This window comes from Bubalus kerabau, chromosome 12 (genome assembly GCF_029407905.1).
Source record: "Bubalus kerabau isolate K-KA32 ecotype Philippines breed swamp buffalo chromosome 12, PCC_UOA_SB_1v2, whole genome shotgun sequence".
Taxonomy (NCBI): Eukaryota; Metazoa; Chordata; class Mammalia; order Artiodactyla; family Bovidae; genus Bubalus; species Bubalus kerabau.
The window spans coordinates 75,455,393-75,472,088 of NC_073635.1; the positions used below are offsets into that span (position 1 = coordinate 75,455,393).

The following is a 16,696-nucleotide window of genomic DNA, read 5'->3' on the forward strand; positions in this document are numbered from 1 at the left end:
ACCAGTATCAGTAAGCTTACATCCTTCAATTTAAAGACACTTGGGAGGCTTCCCTCGTGGATCAACGGTAAAGAATCTGCCTCTCAGTACAGGAGACACGGGTTCAATCCCTGGTCCAGGAGAATCCCACATGCCACAAAGCAACCAAGCTCATGTGCCACAACTACTGAGCCTGTGCTCTAGAACCTGGGAACCAAAACTACTGAGCCACATGCCACAACTACTGAAGCCCTCACACCCTATAGACTGTGCTCTATAACAAGAGAAGACACCACAATAAGCCCAGGCACCACAACTAGAGTAGTCCCTGTTCACCACAACTAGAGCAAAGGCTGAGCAGCACCAAAGTTCTAGCACAGCCAAAAATAAATAAATTAAAAACAAATTATAAAGACACTTTGAGAAAATCTTATTTTATTTGCTTTGAAATGGCCCCTTTCTGTTTTTCCAACCATGTTTGTCTCTGATGATGACACCAACTTGTTAGACACTTGCACCTGGATTTCTCTGCACACAACAAATCAACACCCAATGCCCCACACAAAACAACCCCTTCCTCCATCTTCCCCACTTTACTCTCACGACTTCTTTCCCAGGCTCAGGGGCTGAACTGTCCACCTTACTTCCCTGAGTCCAGCATGGTGCAAAGCCCTGAAGACTGTACTCTTGCAGTGTTTTATGACTCAGTTCCTCATTTTAAGATCCACAGTCAGCACCAGAGTGCTAGGCTGCATTACCTTTAAAAAAACAAGTTAAAACAACTTTGCTTTATGATTTATTTAAAAAACTATGTTTTATGATTATGATCCTTAATCATAATCAGTGCAACTGAATCTGAAAAATAAATAAATACTAGCTATACTCAGCACTCTGTAAAAAACATTCTCAAGATGATATTTTTACTTTCTAGACTTCTGTATGTGTTCTTAAAGACACAAGTTCACATATATAAACAAAATGGGATTAATATGAACATACAGTTATCTGTTTTCATTTAGTATTTCATAAGGATATTTATTTTAATGGCTACAAAATATTACAGTATATGTGATCAGTTAACAAGCCCCCTACTGCTGGATATTTAAGCAGTTTCCAATAATTTGCTATTACAAATAACTCTGTTAAATATCCTTGAAACTAAAACTTTTTTTTTTCAAACATTCTCAATCATTTCTCAAATATGGAACTGCTGAGAATCAAGTATGAACATTTTCAGAGGAAGCTGTTAGGCTGTTAACCTACTCTCCAAAAATATGATACCATTTTCTATTCCCACTCACTTTCCTGCACATTCACAAACCTGAGTGTTAGAGCTTTGTTTTAATCAACATCAGTTTGATTCCAAAAAGTGCAATCACTTTCCAGGGACATTTTGCTGGAGACACAACAGCTCCAGGCTCCCTACATCCCGCATCTGCCCATTCTGGTCCTCATGCTCTCACTTCTCAGATTAAACTCCCAAAGGCCGGCTCTGTGCCTGGGACATCCCAGGACATCTCTTCTACAAAACTGTTCCCACTGACCTCAGTCATGTTCCCACATGACCTTCTTCATGTCCGCAAGTCACCTTCCTTGGGGTCACGTGAGAGTTGTCAGGGTTGAACATGAAAATGTCTGCTGCACACCTGGTAGCTGACTTTCCTGAATGCTCTGCAGGTGCCTAGTTTTTCATTTATTGGATCAGGGCATCATGCTTTTGTTTATGTTGACTCCACTTCCTAAAGAACTTTCACATGCATTTCTGCTGAATGCATCTCTACCAGCTGAAACCCTAACCATACATCACTAAGTCTGTCTCACATGCCTAAATCCTTGCAAATGCTCTCCCTGTCCCCTCATGTGGGCTTGTCCCAAACCTAACTGATGCTATGTCATTTTTTTGTAAAAACCTCTATAAAAATTATGACCTCTTTCTAGCTTACAAAGCTAATATAGCCATTTTCTTATTTTTTCAGATGAACTCTACATGTTGACAGCAGAATCTGTATTGGATTTGACTGTCTTACTTGTCTTACCTGTGGTGTCCTGAGAAAAAGAAGCTTCCATTGGGAACTGAGATTTTTAACTCAGGCCAGAGAAATTTATGGACAATCTATTACCATATTTATTTAAGTATATGATAAACCAGACAGAGAAAGACACAACAGATGGATCCTACAGCTATAGACACAACTTCAAATGGCAAACACCTCTTTTCTCATAGGACGGACAACTTTTGTGGTATAAGTGATTATGCTCATTTTACACCTGATGAAAATGATGGCCATCTTTATCCAAGCAATTACTCTGATCCCCATGCTGGGTGCTTTACATGTCTTATCTTGTTTAAGCTGTACATCAACCCTACAAGCTATATCCTATTGCTTCTATTTTGCAAAAGAAAAGATTGAGGCTTAGTTAGAAGAATTAGTCTGCCTGAAATATCAGAGCCCATAAATCACAGGATGGGACTCAATCTGTATCCTCGGGCTCTTCTCCATCTGTTGATGGCTTCCTTATCACCTGGATGGCCTGACACCTTATCATGTCCCTCTGTGTAGCTAGAACAGAGAAAGTGGGGAGAAGTGTAGGTGTAGTTAAAGGCACAAGCCTAACATGGCCAGAGAGTTAAAGCATGATGTGGATACAGGCATGTTTGTGTTGAGTGGGAGCAAAGAGTGTGCCTGAGGTCAGGTGGGCTGGCTGTCAGCAGGAAGAACCAGCATCCACAGCTGGGCTGAGAGAAACCTGCAGTTGAGTGGGGCACATGGTACCTGGGGAAGAGGCCAAATAGACCTTGTGCCATGCTTGGGGCATCAAGATTCACATTTGATCTCATCAGGTGGTGAAAGAGCTGCACATGCATTGCTACACTTGGCTCTTTCTGATTCCAAGTCCAGGCAGGGCTGAGCCTGTGGGGAAATCCCTCCAGTCCCCACAGAAGGCTGGTATGAGGAAGTTGGGAGCAGGATGAAAACTGCCCGTGATGAAGACAGACTCCACTGAAAAGATGCAAATAAATGCAGTAAAATCAAACGGAATTAGATTATACTGTAAAGGCCTGATTTACAGAATATAAATGTAAGTTAATGGTAACTTATAAACTTATTATATAAATATATATTATATATAATAATATATATATAATATTAACTTATTATAAAGTTAATAGAAATATAGGTTAAGTGACACAGAGCTTTCTAGAGCCTCCTTCTCAGTCACAACAGGAGTTTGGGTGATTCATGAACTCAGTTTCAAACTGTCAAAGGATATTTAATGGAAAGCACAGACTATCAGTCATCAAAACCTGCCCATGGGAGAGAAAGGACTTTACTAGGAGGTCCTATTTAAACACAATGCCAAGAAAGTGAGCTGAATGGGCCTGAGACTCTGCATTTCTAAGAAGCTCCAGGAGATGCATTTGCTACTGACCCTGGCACTACAGTCTAAATCACAAGGAATTAGGAAGCTGGCAGGGGAAGGGGGACAAGCTGAGAATGAAGGGAGGGGTTTCTAGGAAAATATTATGTTAAAAAGGAGAAAAAGTAGGAAACTAGAATTTTTGCACATTATAGTAAGATCTAGTAAGCATCTGTAAAAATGTATTATCCAAGTAATAGCTGTGAGCAAAAACAAACAAAATCAATCTACCTCAAGAGCTGGAAAATGCTTTAATATGATGCAGGACTCTTTAAAATGATAAAATCAACCACAAAATCATTTAAATGTAAAATGCAGTCCATGTTCAGAATCTAAATATCTCATGATGATTTTTTTTTTAATTTTTTGGCTGTGCTGGGTCATGATTGCTTTATGCAGGCAGTCTCCATTTGTGATGAGTGGAAGCTACTCCTTGTTGCAGTGCACAGGCTTTTCATTGAGGTGTCTTCTTTTGTTGCTGAGCACAAGCTTTAGTAGCTGTGGCACATGGACTCAGCAGTTGTGGCACACAGGCTCAGCTGCTCTGCAGCATGTAGAATCTTTTTGGTTCAGACCAAGGATTGAACCAGTGTCCTCTGCATTGGTAGGCAAATTCCTATCCACTGCACCACCAGGGAAGTCCTGGTTCTTTATTTCCACTTGTTATTTCTTCCATGGATTAAAATCCTGCATAGTACCTACTATACTTTCCTATCGTCTGTAACTTCCAGGAATCGTGACAGCACATGAAATGGGGGAAAGAGAATAAAGCCCCACTTCTGCTGGGCTGGCTCACTCACATGTCCCCTCCCCCACCCACAATAGACTCTCTGAATTAAATCCAATACCAAAGGGTTTTCCTGGAGTGACAGAGCAATAACAGGTGCGCAGGAGAGGAAAACTGTGATGTACACAAGTAGACTGAAATGGATTCATGAACATGCTGCCCAGGTATCATCTCCCCGCACATAAATGAAGCTAATGGAGATACTGTGTCAAATTGCTGGAGTTATTAAAGCAGTCTCCAAATTTAATTTGCCCTGAAACATTCAGAATCTCAATAATCCTATGATTTGCAGGGTTTAAGAAGGGAGAATAAGAGTCAGTTTGTTATGTTCCCAAGTTGTATCAAAAAGTTTCTTGTATAATTAATATTTTATGACTTTGGGGAAAATTTAAGACTAGTGTAGGTTAACAGAATTACATTTACAATGGAAAAGCTGACAGACATATTGTCTAAGAGTAAAGAAACATCACCTTCAGAGCTCTCAGGAACAAAATTGTATCAAGAGCTGTGGTGAATATTTTCCTGACATGGCAGTTCACCTTCTTTCTGACCTACACTGGAACTGGAAATCACTAGGAGCCAGGTTTTGCCCTGTGACTAACTGAAGCTGCTCCCTGGGTAGCATTTGGGGATTAAGTTGAATATTTGTTTTTTCATTTTCAGGTTACAAGGGTATCATTCATTAAATTACAGCTATGTGAAAAGAAGGGAAGCAAAAAGCAAAGGAGAAAAGGAAAGATATACCCAGTTGAATGCATAGTTCCAAAGAATAGCAAGAAGAGATAAGAAAGCCTTCGTCAGCTATCAGTACAAAGAAATAGAGGAAAACAATAGAATGGGAAAGACTAGATATTTTTTCAAGAAAATTAGAGATACCAAAGGAACATTTCATGCAAATATAGGCTCAATAAAGGACAACAATGGTAGGGACCTAAAAGAAGCAGAAGATGTTAAGAAGAGGTAGCAAGAATACACAGAAGAACTGTACAAAAAAGAGCTTCACCACCCAGATCATGATGGTGTGATCACTCACCTAGAGCCAAACATCCTGGAATGTGAAGTTAAGTGGCCCTTAGAAAGCATCACTACGAACAAAGCTAGTGGAGGTGATGGAATTCCAGTTGAGCTATTTCAAATCCTGAAAGATGATGCTGTGAAAGTGCTGCACTCGATATGCCAGCAAGTTTGGAAAACTCAGCAGTGGCCACAGGACTGGAAAAGATCAGTTTTCATTCCAATCCCAAAGAAAGGCAATGCCAAAAGATGCTCACACTACTGCACAATTTCACTCATCTCTAACTCTAGTAAAGTGATGCTTAAAATTCTCCAAGCCAGGCTTCAGCAATACGTGAAATGTGAAATTCCAAATGTTCAAAGTGGTTTTAGAAAAGGCAGAGGAACCAGAGATAAAATTGCCAACATCTGCTGGATCACAGGAAAAGCAAGAGAGTTCCAGAAAAACATCTATTTCTGCTTTATTGACTATGCCAAAGCCTTTGACTGTGTGGATCACAATAAGCTGTGGACAATTCTGAAAGAGATGGGAATACCAGACCACCTGACCTGCCTCTTGAGACATTTGTATGCAGGTCAGGAAGCAACAGTTAGAACTGGACATGGAACAACAGACTGGTTCCAAGTAGGAAAAGGAGCACATCAAGCCTGTATATTGTCACCCTGCTTATTTAACTTTAACATCATGAGAAACACTGGGTTGGAAGAAGCACAAGCTGGAATCAAAATTGCCAGGAGAAATATCAATAACCTCAGATATGCAGATGACACCACCCTTATGGCAGAAAGTGAAGAGGAACTAAAAAGCCTCTTGATGAAAGTGAAAGTGGAGAGTGAAAAAGTTGGCTTAAAGCTCAACATTCAGAAAATGAAGATCATGGCATCCAGTCCCATCACTTCATGGGAAATAGATGGGGAAACATTGGCTGACTTTATTTTTCTAAAATCAAAATCACTCCAAAATCACTGCAGAAGGTGATTGCAGCCATGAAATTAAAAGACTTTACTCCTTGGAAGGAAAGTTATGACCAACCTAGACAGCATATTAAAAAGCAGAGACATTACTTTGTCAACAAAGGTCTGTCTAGTCAAGGCTATGGTTTTTCCAGTGGTCATGTATGGATGTGAGAGTTGGACTGTGAAGAAAGCTGAGTGCAGAAGAATTGATGCTTTTGAACTGTGGTGTTGGAGAAGACTCTTGAGAGTCCCTTGGACTGCAAGGAGGTCCAACCAGTACATGCTAAAGGAGATCAGTCCTGGGTGTTCATTGGAAGGACTGATGTTGAAGCTGAAACTCCAATACTTTGGCCATCTGATGCGAAGAGTTGACTCATTTGAAAAGACCCTGATGCTGGGAAAGATTGAGGGCAAGAGGAGAAGGGGAGGAGAGGATGAGATGGTTGGATGGCATCACTGACTCAATGGACATAGGTTTGGGTAGACTCTGGGAGCTGGTGATGGACAGGGAGGCTGGCATGCTGTGGTTCACGAGGTCCCAAAGAGTCAGACACGACTGAGTGACTGAACTGAACTGAACTGATAGTCTACTAGATGGGTCTGTGGTGGTGAGTTTTAAAGAGCAGTTCTTTCGGTTATTTACAGAGTTGTCTTCTTTGTGTGTGTGTGTTGGTTCCTGGTTGCTCACACCTGTATATTACTCACTCACCGTGTCATCCAGCAATCCCTCAGTACCCTCTCTGTGCCCTGCAAAATGCAACTTTCTGGGGAACAAAGATGAAAATAAGATGCTTCCTGATTTTAAAAAGCTTCAAGGTACTGTGAAATACAGACTCCAAATTACAAAGCATGCCACAGGTGCTATATTTTATTTTAATTATGATAAAATTCACATAACATAAAATTTAACTACTTAGCCATTCTAAGTGGACAGTTTGTTGTTCAGTACATTTACATTATTGTGCAACCAAGATCGAGAATTTATTTTTTTTTCCTCATAAAACTGATATTCTACACCCGTTAGAAAAACAACTCCCCATCTCCTTCCCCCAGTGTCTAGAGACCACCATCCTACTTCCTGTGTTCTTGAATTTGACTGTTCTAGGAAACTCACATAAGTGGAATCAGAGTTTTTATTTCTTTTGTGTCTGGTTTATTTCATTTAGCAAGATATCCTCAAGGTTTATCCAAAGGTCAGATTTTTCTTCCTTTTCAAGACTGAATAATATTTCATTGTAAGGATTTAGTTCCTTCCAACTTTTGCCTGCTATGAACATGGGTGTACTGTAAATGCTATGTTGAAAGAAAATATAAGACACTGAGGAAGAATTGAGAGTCTCAAAGATGCATTAGAATCACCTCAGGAAATGAGGAGACTTTCACCATCCAGATGATGGAGGGGACAGGTCTCTCAGGTTGAGGGACAGAGTTCACACTGGAAGCTGGGAAGACATAGTGCTTTGGGAGCACCTACACACAACCTGAGTGCAGGGGTGTGTGTAAATCAGGAGACATCCTGGCCACAGAGGGAGATGGGGCAAGGGCTTCCCACCACTTTGTCTGTTCTAGTTTAGTCTCTTCTTCAAGAGTCTGACCTGGTCCCAGTTGAGGGTCCCAATCTGAGCAGGAAAGGAACATCACCAGCAGACACGGACACCTGCAGGTCCAGGTTATTAGCCTCTCTGCCATTTCCAATGTGAATCTTCCCTGCTCCCTTCAATTTGCTTTTGACTCTGAGTAAGTCTCTGGGCCCTGTCTCCATCTGGGGCTCTGGTGCCTCACCCGTGACTGAGTCGTGTTTCTGGCTCCTCTCTAGTAGCTACGAGCTCACCCCACAGCCCTTACTGGAGTGGGCTTAGAGCTGCGCTTTGGTTCTAGTAGCAGCTCACCCAGGCCAGTAAAAGTCAGATCTGTGCTTCAGAAAGCAGCAGCCTGCAGAGTGGGGCAGGGCGATGGCAGTTCCGTGTCAGTGAATGGAAGACAAGTCTATGGGAAGGGCCAATGGAGAGAGGAGGTGGCGGCAACCAGAGGGCACCATGGGAGGAGGAGGGGATCTCAGAAATACAAAGAAGAAAAGATGGAAAGGAGGAAGGCGGGGGATATTGGACAGTTAGTGACGGGGAGCCATGGCTGACTTCCCAGACTTAGTATGAAACATCATGTGTCATGTATAGTGTCCTGGGTCAGGTTAAGATTGAGCACTGGAGCCCAGGACCCATTAACCACCATGAGGGAGCTCACTCCACAGGGAAAAAATTGCTGGTGTCCCCATTCCATGGTCAGTTTCGAAGAAAGTTTCACCTATAAAATTCATTAATCTAATCTGCATCCATTAGGTACAAAGAGTCCCCTTGACACACTGACAAGGAAGCCAACAGCAGATGTGGTGCTAAATCTTTAGCTGGATTTTGGTGGCTCAGATGGTAAAGCATCTGTCTACAATGTGAGAGACCTGGGTTCGATCCCTGGGTTGGGAAGATTCCCTGGAGAAGGAAATGGTAACCCACTCCAGTACTCTTGCCTTGAAAATCCCATGGACGGAGGAGCTTGGTGCAGGCTACTATCCATGTGGTCGCAAAGAGTCGGGCACGACTAAGAGACTTCACTTCACTTAACTTTAAAGAGGCAAATGGCTTAAACTAACCTTTTCTGTTGAGCCAATGAATATGTCCAGGTCCTTCAATACCAGAGGCCCATCCAAGCTGTACCTGAAGTTAAGATTACCAATGTAAATCCTTCCACCACAGGGCCAGGATGGTGGTGGACGATGCTCATATTCCCAGGGTGCTTCTTTCTCAAGGTCTGTATATTCAATCCCTCTTTCTACTGAAATCATCTGAAACACACATGACATCACATGAGTTAGTTTCAGAGGGTCTTATTTATGCATGTTTAGAGATTGTAAGTGAAACCTTCTGCTTTTATATCTTCACATTTGCTTTTATATGGTATAGAATATCAGGTCTTAGCACCTGCAAAGGACAGAAGCAATCCCACTCCAGGGCATACACACTGAGGAAACCAGAATTGAAAGAGACACGTGCACCCCAATGTTCATTGTAGCACTGTTTATAATAGCCAGGACATGGAAGAAACCTAGATGTCCATCAGCAGATGAATGGATAAGAAAGCTGTGGTACATATGCACAATGGAGTATTACTCAGCCATTAAAAAGAATACATTTGAATCAGTTCTAATGAGGTGGATGAAACTGAAGCCTATTATACAGAGTGAAGTAAGCCAGAAAGAAAAACACCAATACAGTATATTAACGCATATATATGGGATTTAGAAAGATGGTAACAATGACCCTGTATACGAGACAGCAAAAGAGACTCTGATGTGTAGAATGGTTTTTTGCACTCTGTGGGAGAGGGAGAGGGTGGGATGATTTGGGAGAATGGCATTGAAACATGTATAATATCATATATGAAACAAGTCGCCAGTCCAGGTTTGATGCACGATACTGGATGCTTGGGGCTGGTGCACTGGGATGACCCAGAGGGATGGTATGGGGAGGGAGGAGGGAGGGGGGTTCAGGATGGGGAACACATGTAAACCTGTGGCGGATTCATTTTGATATTTGGCAAATCTAATACAGTTATGTAAAGTTTAAAAATAAAATAAAATTAAAAAAAAAATAAAATAAAATAAAAAGGGGGAAAAAAAGGACAGAAGTAGGAGTCTTATGAGGTCTTGGGTGATTTGCAGATTTGTTCATCATCTCCAACACTTTTAGTTACAACTACTTCCTTCAACTTTATATTAAAGCTAAAAGAATTAGAGAAATGAATGTTTAAGATTTTATTGATCAACCTTTCACATCTGAATTATTTTTTAAAAAAGAATTTTTTCAAAGAAAAGAACACTTATGGACACCAATTAGTAATGTGTGGTTACAGAAGGGCCACGTGTTACAGATGAGCCATCAAACCTCATTTTAATAATTAGTCACGTACTACTCTGTTAGAAGACCAAAATGAAGACTTTGCTTTATTGTTTTTCTTCCTAGAAGGTGCAAATATCAAAAAAAAAAATGTATAATGCACATATTTACTAAGGCCTCTTAAACAACTCCAAGTCCACATCTTTGAGAGCACATTTTGAGAGAAAGCTTATCCTTCCAGAAAGAAGGGCTTCAAGCAATTTCAGGTGTTTAACACATACAAGAATAAATTATAAAATGGGGAGTGGACAAAGGCAGAGGAAACTATTAATTAAATAAACAAACCTCAAAGTACTGCATTCTTTTTTTTAACCAAAAATGAGGAATTATACATTAAGAAACAAAGATAAACAAGCTGCTAAGAAATCAGCTCATATTCTCTCCAGGATTTCATAACCTCCCTTCTGCAGAGATATCTATTATACTTGAGGACAGTTTGTGATGAATTTAAAACCAGCTAACAAGGAATATATAAAACTGAGAAAAAGATGTATATATTTTATTTAACATTAACTTTAATAAGATGGAGGAGAATTAAAAAAAAAAAAAAGAAACCCCTCTGTTAACGATGATGCAAAAAGGATACTTTTACTTTTTTACATTAGAATTGCTTTTATTACATTTAACAGCAAGGAAACTTGAAAAGACTAAGAATGGAAAGATAAACATCACCATATTCTCAGCTTCGGCACTTTGCCTGACACACCACTGAAACATCCCCGTAAGTGTGATGGTTAGAGACAGGACCAGGCCAACGTCCTCAGGATTTAAAGCTAAATGAGAAAGAAGAGGAACAGTTAGTCTCTTTCTCAAACTCATTACCCAGTTTCTTCTGTCATTTTATGAAGAAGACTCCTTTATTTTTATAATTTTTAATGGAGTATAGTTGATTTACAAAGTTGTGTTAATTTCAGGTATACAGTACAGTGATAGCTATCAGATCAGATCAGTCGCTCAGTCGTGTCCGACTCTTTGCGACCCCAAGAATCCCAGCACGCCAGGCCTCCCTGTCCCTCACCAACTCCAGGAGTTCACTGAGACTCATGACCATCGAGTCAGTGATGCCATCCAGCCATCTCATCCTTTGTTGTCCCCTTCTCCTCCTGCCCCCAATCCCTCCCAGCATCAGAGTCTTTTCCAATGAGTCAATTCTTCTCATGAGGTGGCCAAAGTACTAGAGTTTCAGCTTAAGCATCATTCCTTCCAAAGAAATTCCAGGGCTGATCTCCTTCAGAATGGACTGGTTGGATCTCCTTGCAGTCCAAGGGACTCTCAAAAGTGTTCTCCAACACCACAGTTCAAAAGCATCAATTCTTCGGTGCTCAGCCTTCTTCACAGTCCAACTCTCACATCCATACATGACCACTGGAAAAACCATAGCCTTGACTAGACCAACCTTTGTTGGCAAAGTAATGTCTCTGCTTTTCAATATGCTATCTAGGTTGGTCATAACTTTCCTTCCAAGGAGTAAGCGTCTTTTAATTTCATGGCTGCAGTCACCATCCGCAGTGATTTTGGAGCCCAAAAAAAATAAAGTCTGACACTGTTTCCACTGTTTCCCCATCTATTTCCCATGAAGTGGTGGGACTGGATTCCATGATCTTAGTTTTCTGAATGTTGAGCTTTAAGCCAACTTTTTCACTCTCCACTTTCACTTTCATCAAGAGGCTTTTTAGTTCCTCTTCACTTTCTGCCATAAGGGTGGTGTCATCTGCATATATGACGTTATTGATATTTCTCCCGGCAATCTTGATTCCAGCTTGTGTTTCTTCCAGCCCAGCGTTTCTCATGATGTACTCTGCATATAAGTTAAATAAACAGGGTGACAATATACAGCCTTGACGAACTCCTTTTCCTATTTGGAAACAGTCTGTTGTTCCATGTCCAGTTCTAACTGTTGCTTCCTGACATGAATACAAATTTCTCAAGAGGCAGATCAGGTGGTCTGATATTCCCATCTCTTTCAAAATTTTCCACAGTTTATTGTGATCCACACAGTCAAAGCCTTTGGCATAGTCAATAAAGCAGAAATAGATGTTTTTCTGGAACTCTCTTGCTTTTTCTATGATCCAGCAGATGTTGGCAATCTGATCTCTGGTTCCTCTGCCTTTTCTAAAACCAGTTTGACACAGGAAGTTCAAGGTTCATGTATTGCTGTAGCCTGGCTTGGAGAATTTTGAGCATTACTTTACTAGTGTGTGAGATGAGTGCAATTGTGCGGTAGTTTGAGCACTCTTTGGCATTGCCTTTCTTTGGGATTGGAATGAAATCTGATCTTTTCCAGTCCTGTGGCCATTGCTGAGTTTTCCAAATTTGCTGGCATATTGAGTGCAGCACTTTCACAGCATCATCTTTCAGGATTTGAAATAGATCAACTGGAATCCCATCACCTCCACTAGCTTTCTTTATAGTGATGCTTCCTAAGGCCCACTTGACTTCACATTCCAGGATGTCTGGCTCTAGGTCAGTGATCACCCCATCATGATTATCTGGGTTTTGAAGATCTTCCTTGTACAGTTCTTCTGTGTATTCTTGCCATCTTTTCTTAATATCTTCTGCTTCTGTTAGGTCCATACCATTTCTGCCCTTCTTTGCATGGAATGTCCATCTTTGCATGGAATATTCCCTTGGTATCTCTAATTTTCTTGAAGAGATCTCTAGTCTTTCCCATTCTGTTGTTTTCTTTTATTTCTTTGCATTGATAGCTATGGAAGGCTTTCTTATCTCTTCTTACTATTCTTTGGAACTCTGCATTCAGATGCTTATATCTTTCCTTTTCTCCTTTGCTTTTCACTTCTCTTCTTTTTACAGCTATTTGTAAGGCCTCCCCAGACAACCATTTTGCTTTTTTTCCATTTCTTTTCCATGGGGATGGTCTTGATCCCTACCTCCTATGCAATGTTATGAACCTCAGTCCATAGTTCATCAGGCACTCTATCTCTCAGATCTAGTTCCTTAAATCTATTTCTCACTTCCACTGTATAATCATAAGGGATTTGATTTAGGTCATACCTGAATGGTCTAGTGGTTTTCCCTACTTTCTTCAGTTTCAGTCTGAATTTGGCAATAAGGAGTTCATGGTCTGAGCCACAGTCAGCTCCTGGTCTTGTTTTTGCTGACTGTATAGAGCTTCTCCATCTTTTGCAAAGAATATAATCAATCTGATTTCGGTGTTGACCATCTGGTGATGTCCATGTATAGAGTCTTCTCTTGTGTTGTTGGAAGAGGGTGTTTGTTATGACCAGTGCATTTTATTGGCAAAACTCTATTAGTCTTTGCCCCACTTCATTCCATATTCCAAGGCCAAATTTGCCTGTTACTCCAGGTGTTTCTTGACTTCCTACTTTTGCATTCCAGTCCCCTATAATGAAAAGGACATCTTTTTGGGGTGTTAGTTCTAAAAGGTCTTGTAGGCCTTCATAGAACCGTTCGATTTCAGCTTCTTCAGCATTACTGGTTGGAGTATAGACTTGGATTACTGTGATATTGAATGCTTTGCCTTGGAAACGAACAGAGATCATTCTGTCATTTTTGAGATTGCATCCAAGCACTGCATTTTGAACACTTTTGCTGACCATGATGTCTACTCCGTTTTCTGAGGGATTCCTGCCTGCAGTATTAGATATAATGGTCATTTGAGTTAAATTCACCCATTTCAGTCCATTTTAGTTCGCTGATCCTTAGAATGTCGACATTCACTCTTGTCATCTCTTGTTTGACCACTTCCAATTTGCCTTGATTCATGGACCTGACATTCCTGGTTCCTATGAAATATTAGAACTAGGGGTTACTCTCCAATATATCCAAACAGCCCATGCTGTTCAATATCAAAACAAATAACCCAATCAAAAATTGGGCAGAAGATCAAAAATGACATTCTCCAAAGAATGCACACAAATTGCCAAAAAAGCACATGAAAAGATGCTCAACATTTCTAATTATTAGAGAAATGCAAATCAAATCTACAATGAGGTATCGCCTCACACCAGTCAAAATGACCATCATCAAAAAGCCTACAAACCATAAAGACTGGAGAGGATGTGGAGAAAAGGAACCCTCCTACACTGTTAGTGGGAACATTAACTGGTATAACCACTATGGAGGACAATAGGGAGGTTCCCTTAAAAAATAGAAAATAGAGCTACCATATGACCTAGAAATCCCATTTCTGGGCATATATACAGAGAAAAACCATAATTCCTACCAATGTTCATTGCAGCACTATTTAAAATAGCCAGAACATGAAAGTGAAAGTCACTCAGTCAAGTCCAACTCTTTGCGACCCCATGGACTATACGGTCCATGGAATTCTCTAAGCCAGAATACTAGAGTGGGTAGCCTTTCCCTTCTCCAGGGGATCTTCCCAACCCAGGGATCGAACTCAGGTCTCCTGCAGAGAAGCAACCTAAATGTCCACCAACAGAGGAATGGATAAAGACGAGGTAATACATATATACAACGGACTATTACTCAGACATAAAAAGGAAGAAATAATGCCATTTGCAGCAACATGGATGGACCATATTGAGTGAAATAAGTCAGATTCAGAGAAAGACAAATAGCATATGATACTGCCTATATGTAGAATCCAACAAAAGGCTACAAATAAACTTATCTACAAAACAGGAATAGAGTTACAGATGCAGAAAATACTAGGGGTAAGGGATGGGAAGGATAATTTGGAAGATTGATACATACACACTACTATATATATAAAATTGATAACTAATAAGGACCTACTATAAAGTACAGCTGCTGCTGCTAAGTCGCTTCAGTCGTGTCCAACTCTGTGTGACCCCATAGACGGCAGCCCACCAGGCTCCCCCGTCCCTGGGATTCTCCAGGCAAGAACACTGGAGTGGGTTGCCATTTCCTTCTCCAATGCATGAAAGTGAAAAGTGAAAGTGAAGTCGCTCAGTCATATCCGACTTTTAGCGACCCCATGGACTGCAGCCTACCAGGCTCCTCCATCCATGGGATTTTCCAGGCAAGAGTACTCAAGTTGAGTGCCATTGCCTTCTCCATAAAGGACAGGGAACTCTGTAATGACTTATACAGGAAAAGAATCTAAAAAAGATATATGTATAGCAGATTCACTTTTCTGTACACATGAAGTGCTCTACACTAAGACAACAGTGCAAATCAACTATACCCCTAAAAATTTTTAAAAGCAAAAATCAAAGAATGGACCAAGTAAGTCAAAGCAGGCACCGCAGGTCAGCTGGAGCAGACACGTTCATATTTGTTCTTTGTTCCTGAAGATTCCTAAAGCCAAAAAGAAAAATTCTTTCCAATAGGGAAATTTATTTGAAGTATTAATTAAAATGCCAATTACTAAAAAAATGCATGCAGCCCAATGTTCATGAGGTACAAAAAAAGAATCCAAAAAATGGGGATATATGTATAACAGATTTGGGCTTCCCAGGTGGCTGAGTGGTAATGAATCTGCCTGCTAATGCAGAAGACACAGGGTTGATCTCTGGGTCGTGCAGATACCTTGAAGAAGGAAATGGCAACCCACTCCAGCATTCTTGTACAGAAAATCCCGTGGACAGAGGAGCCTAGCAGGCTACAGTCCATGGGGTTTCAAAGAGCTGATATGGCTTAGAGACTGAGCACACAATAACAGATTCACTTGGCTGCACATCTGAAACTAATACAACATGGTAAATCAAATAAACGCCAATGATTTTTTTTAAGAAGGTCTCAACAAGGATCTACTGTAAATAAATAAATGGAAAAAAAGATAAAATTGCTCATCAAGATGCAAATGACTTCACATGGACCACACTGTGGAGTCATATGCTACCAACACTTTAATACAATTCATTAGAACCAAAGAATATATATTCAAGAAGATGGCTCAAAAAAAATTTAATTAATTAAAAAAATAAACTTGACCTCTCCATTGAAAAAATAAATAAATAAACAAGATGGCAAGAGTTTAAATTAATAACTGGAAATGAAGCTATAAACTGTAAGCATGCCATAAATATTCAGATTTTTACTTACCATCTGTCAGAATCAGGGCTCCAAAGGCAACAACCGTGACAAAGATGGCACAGATGACATCTAGATAAACTGCAAGCCATCGGGACGTCATCAAAAGCAGAAACCAAGCCTCTGGATTTATGAACCATAATAAGTATAATGAATAAATATAAAAATCATGTTAGCTTCTTCTAATGCAAGACAGCATTTTGCTTAGTTAAGCATTTACACAGGGTAGGACAGCAAAGTTACACATTCAAGGAAACTGAAGATTCCAGAAACCTAGGTTCTGACAAAGACAACATATAGCACATAAGAATCAGTCCAGTGGCTTTGTGAGAAGCATGCACTGAAAACTTCAACTTGCTGGTTATTAACAGAAGTATATATCACAAGGAAAAAGAGGGAAAAAAGTGTAATCTGCACATTTCCTGCAGTGCTGGACCTCAACGTGAAGATCATACTCGCACACGTTGACTGTTCCCAGCTCTCCCATAGCAGACAGAACAGCTCACACTGTTTTCAGCATCTTCTGCACATATTACATGGTCCTGTATGTGTCTACTTTTAGGAGCCAGTATCTAAAGGATCATCAGTTAAC

The 16,696-nt window shown here is 40.4% G+C and overlaps 1 protein-coding gene across 1 annotated transcript in view; it reads right to left on the minus strand.

The window, feature by feature from the left end:
* The window catches only part of LOC129624671 (ATP-binding cassette sub-family C member 4-like), a 169,240-nt gene that overhangs the window by 48,221 nt on the left and 104,323 nt on the right, over positions 1 to 16,696 (minus strand). Inside the window, 3 exon segments of the mRNA XM_055542835.1 lie at positions 8,802 to 8,993; positions 10,777 to 10,877; positions 16,117 to 16,227. Coding sequence (XP_055398810.1) covers positions 8,802 to 8,993; positions 10,777 to 10,877; positions 16,117 to 16,227 — 404 coding nt within the window.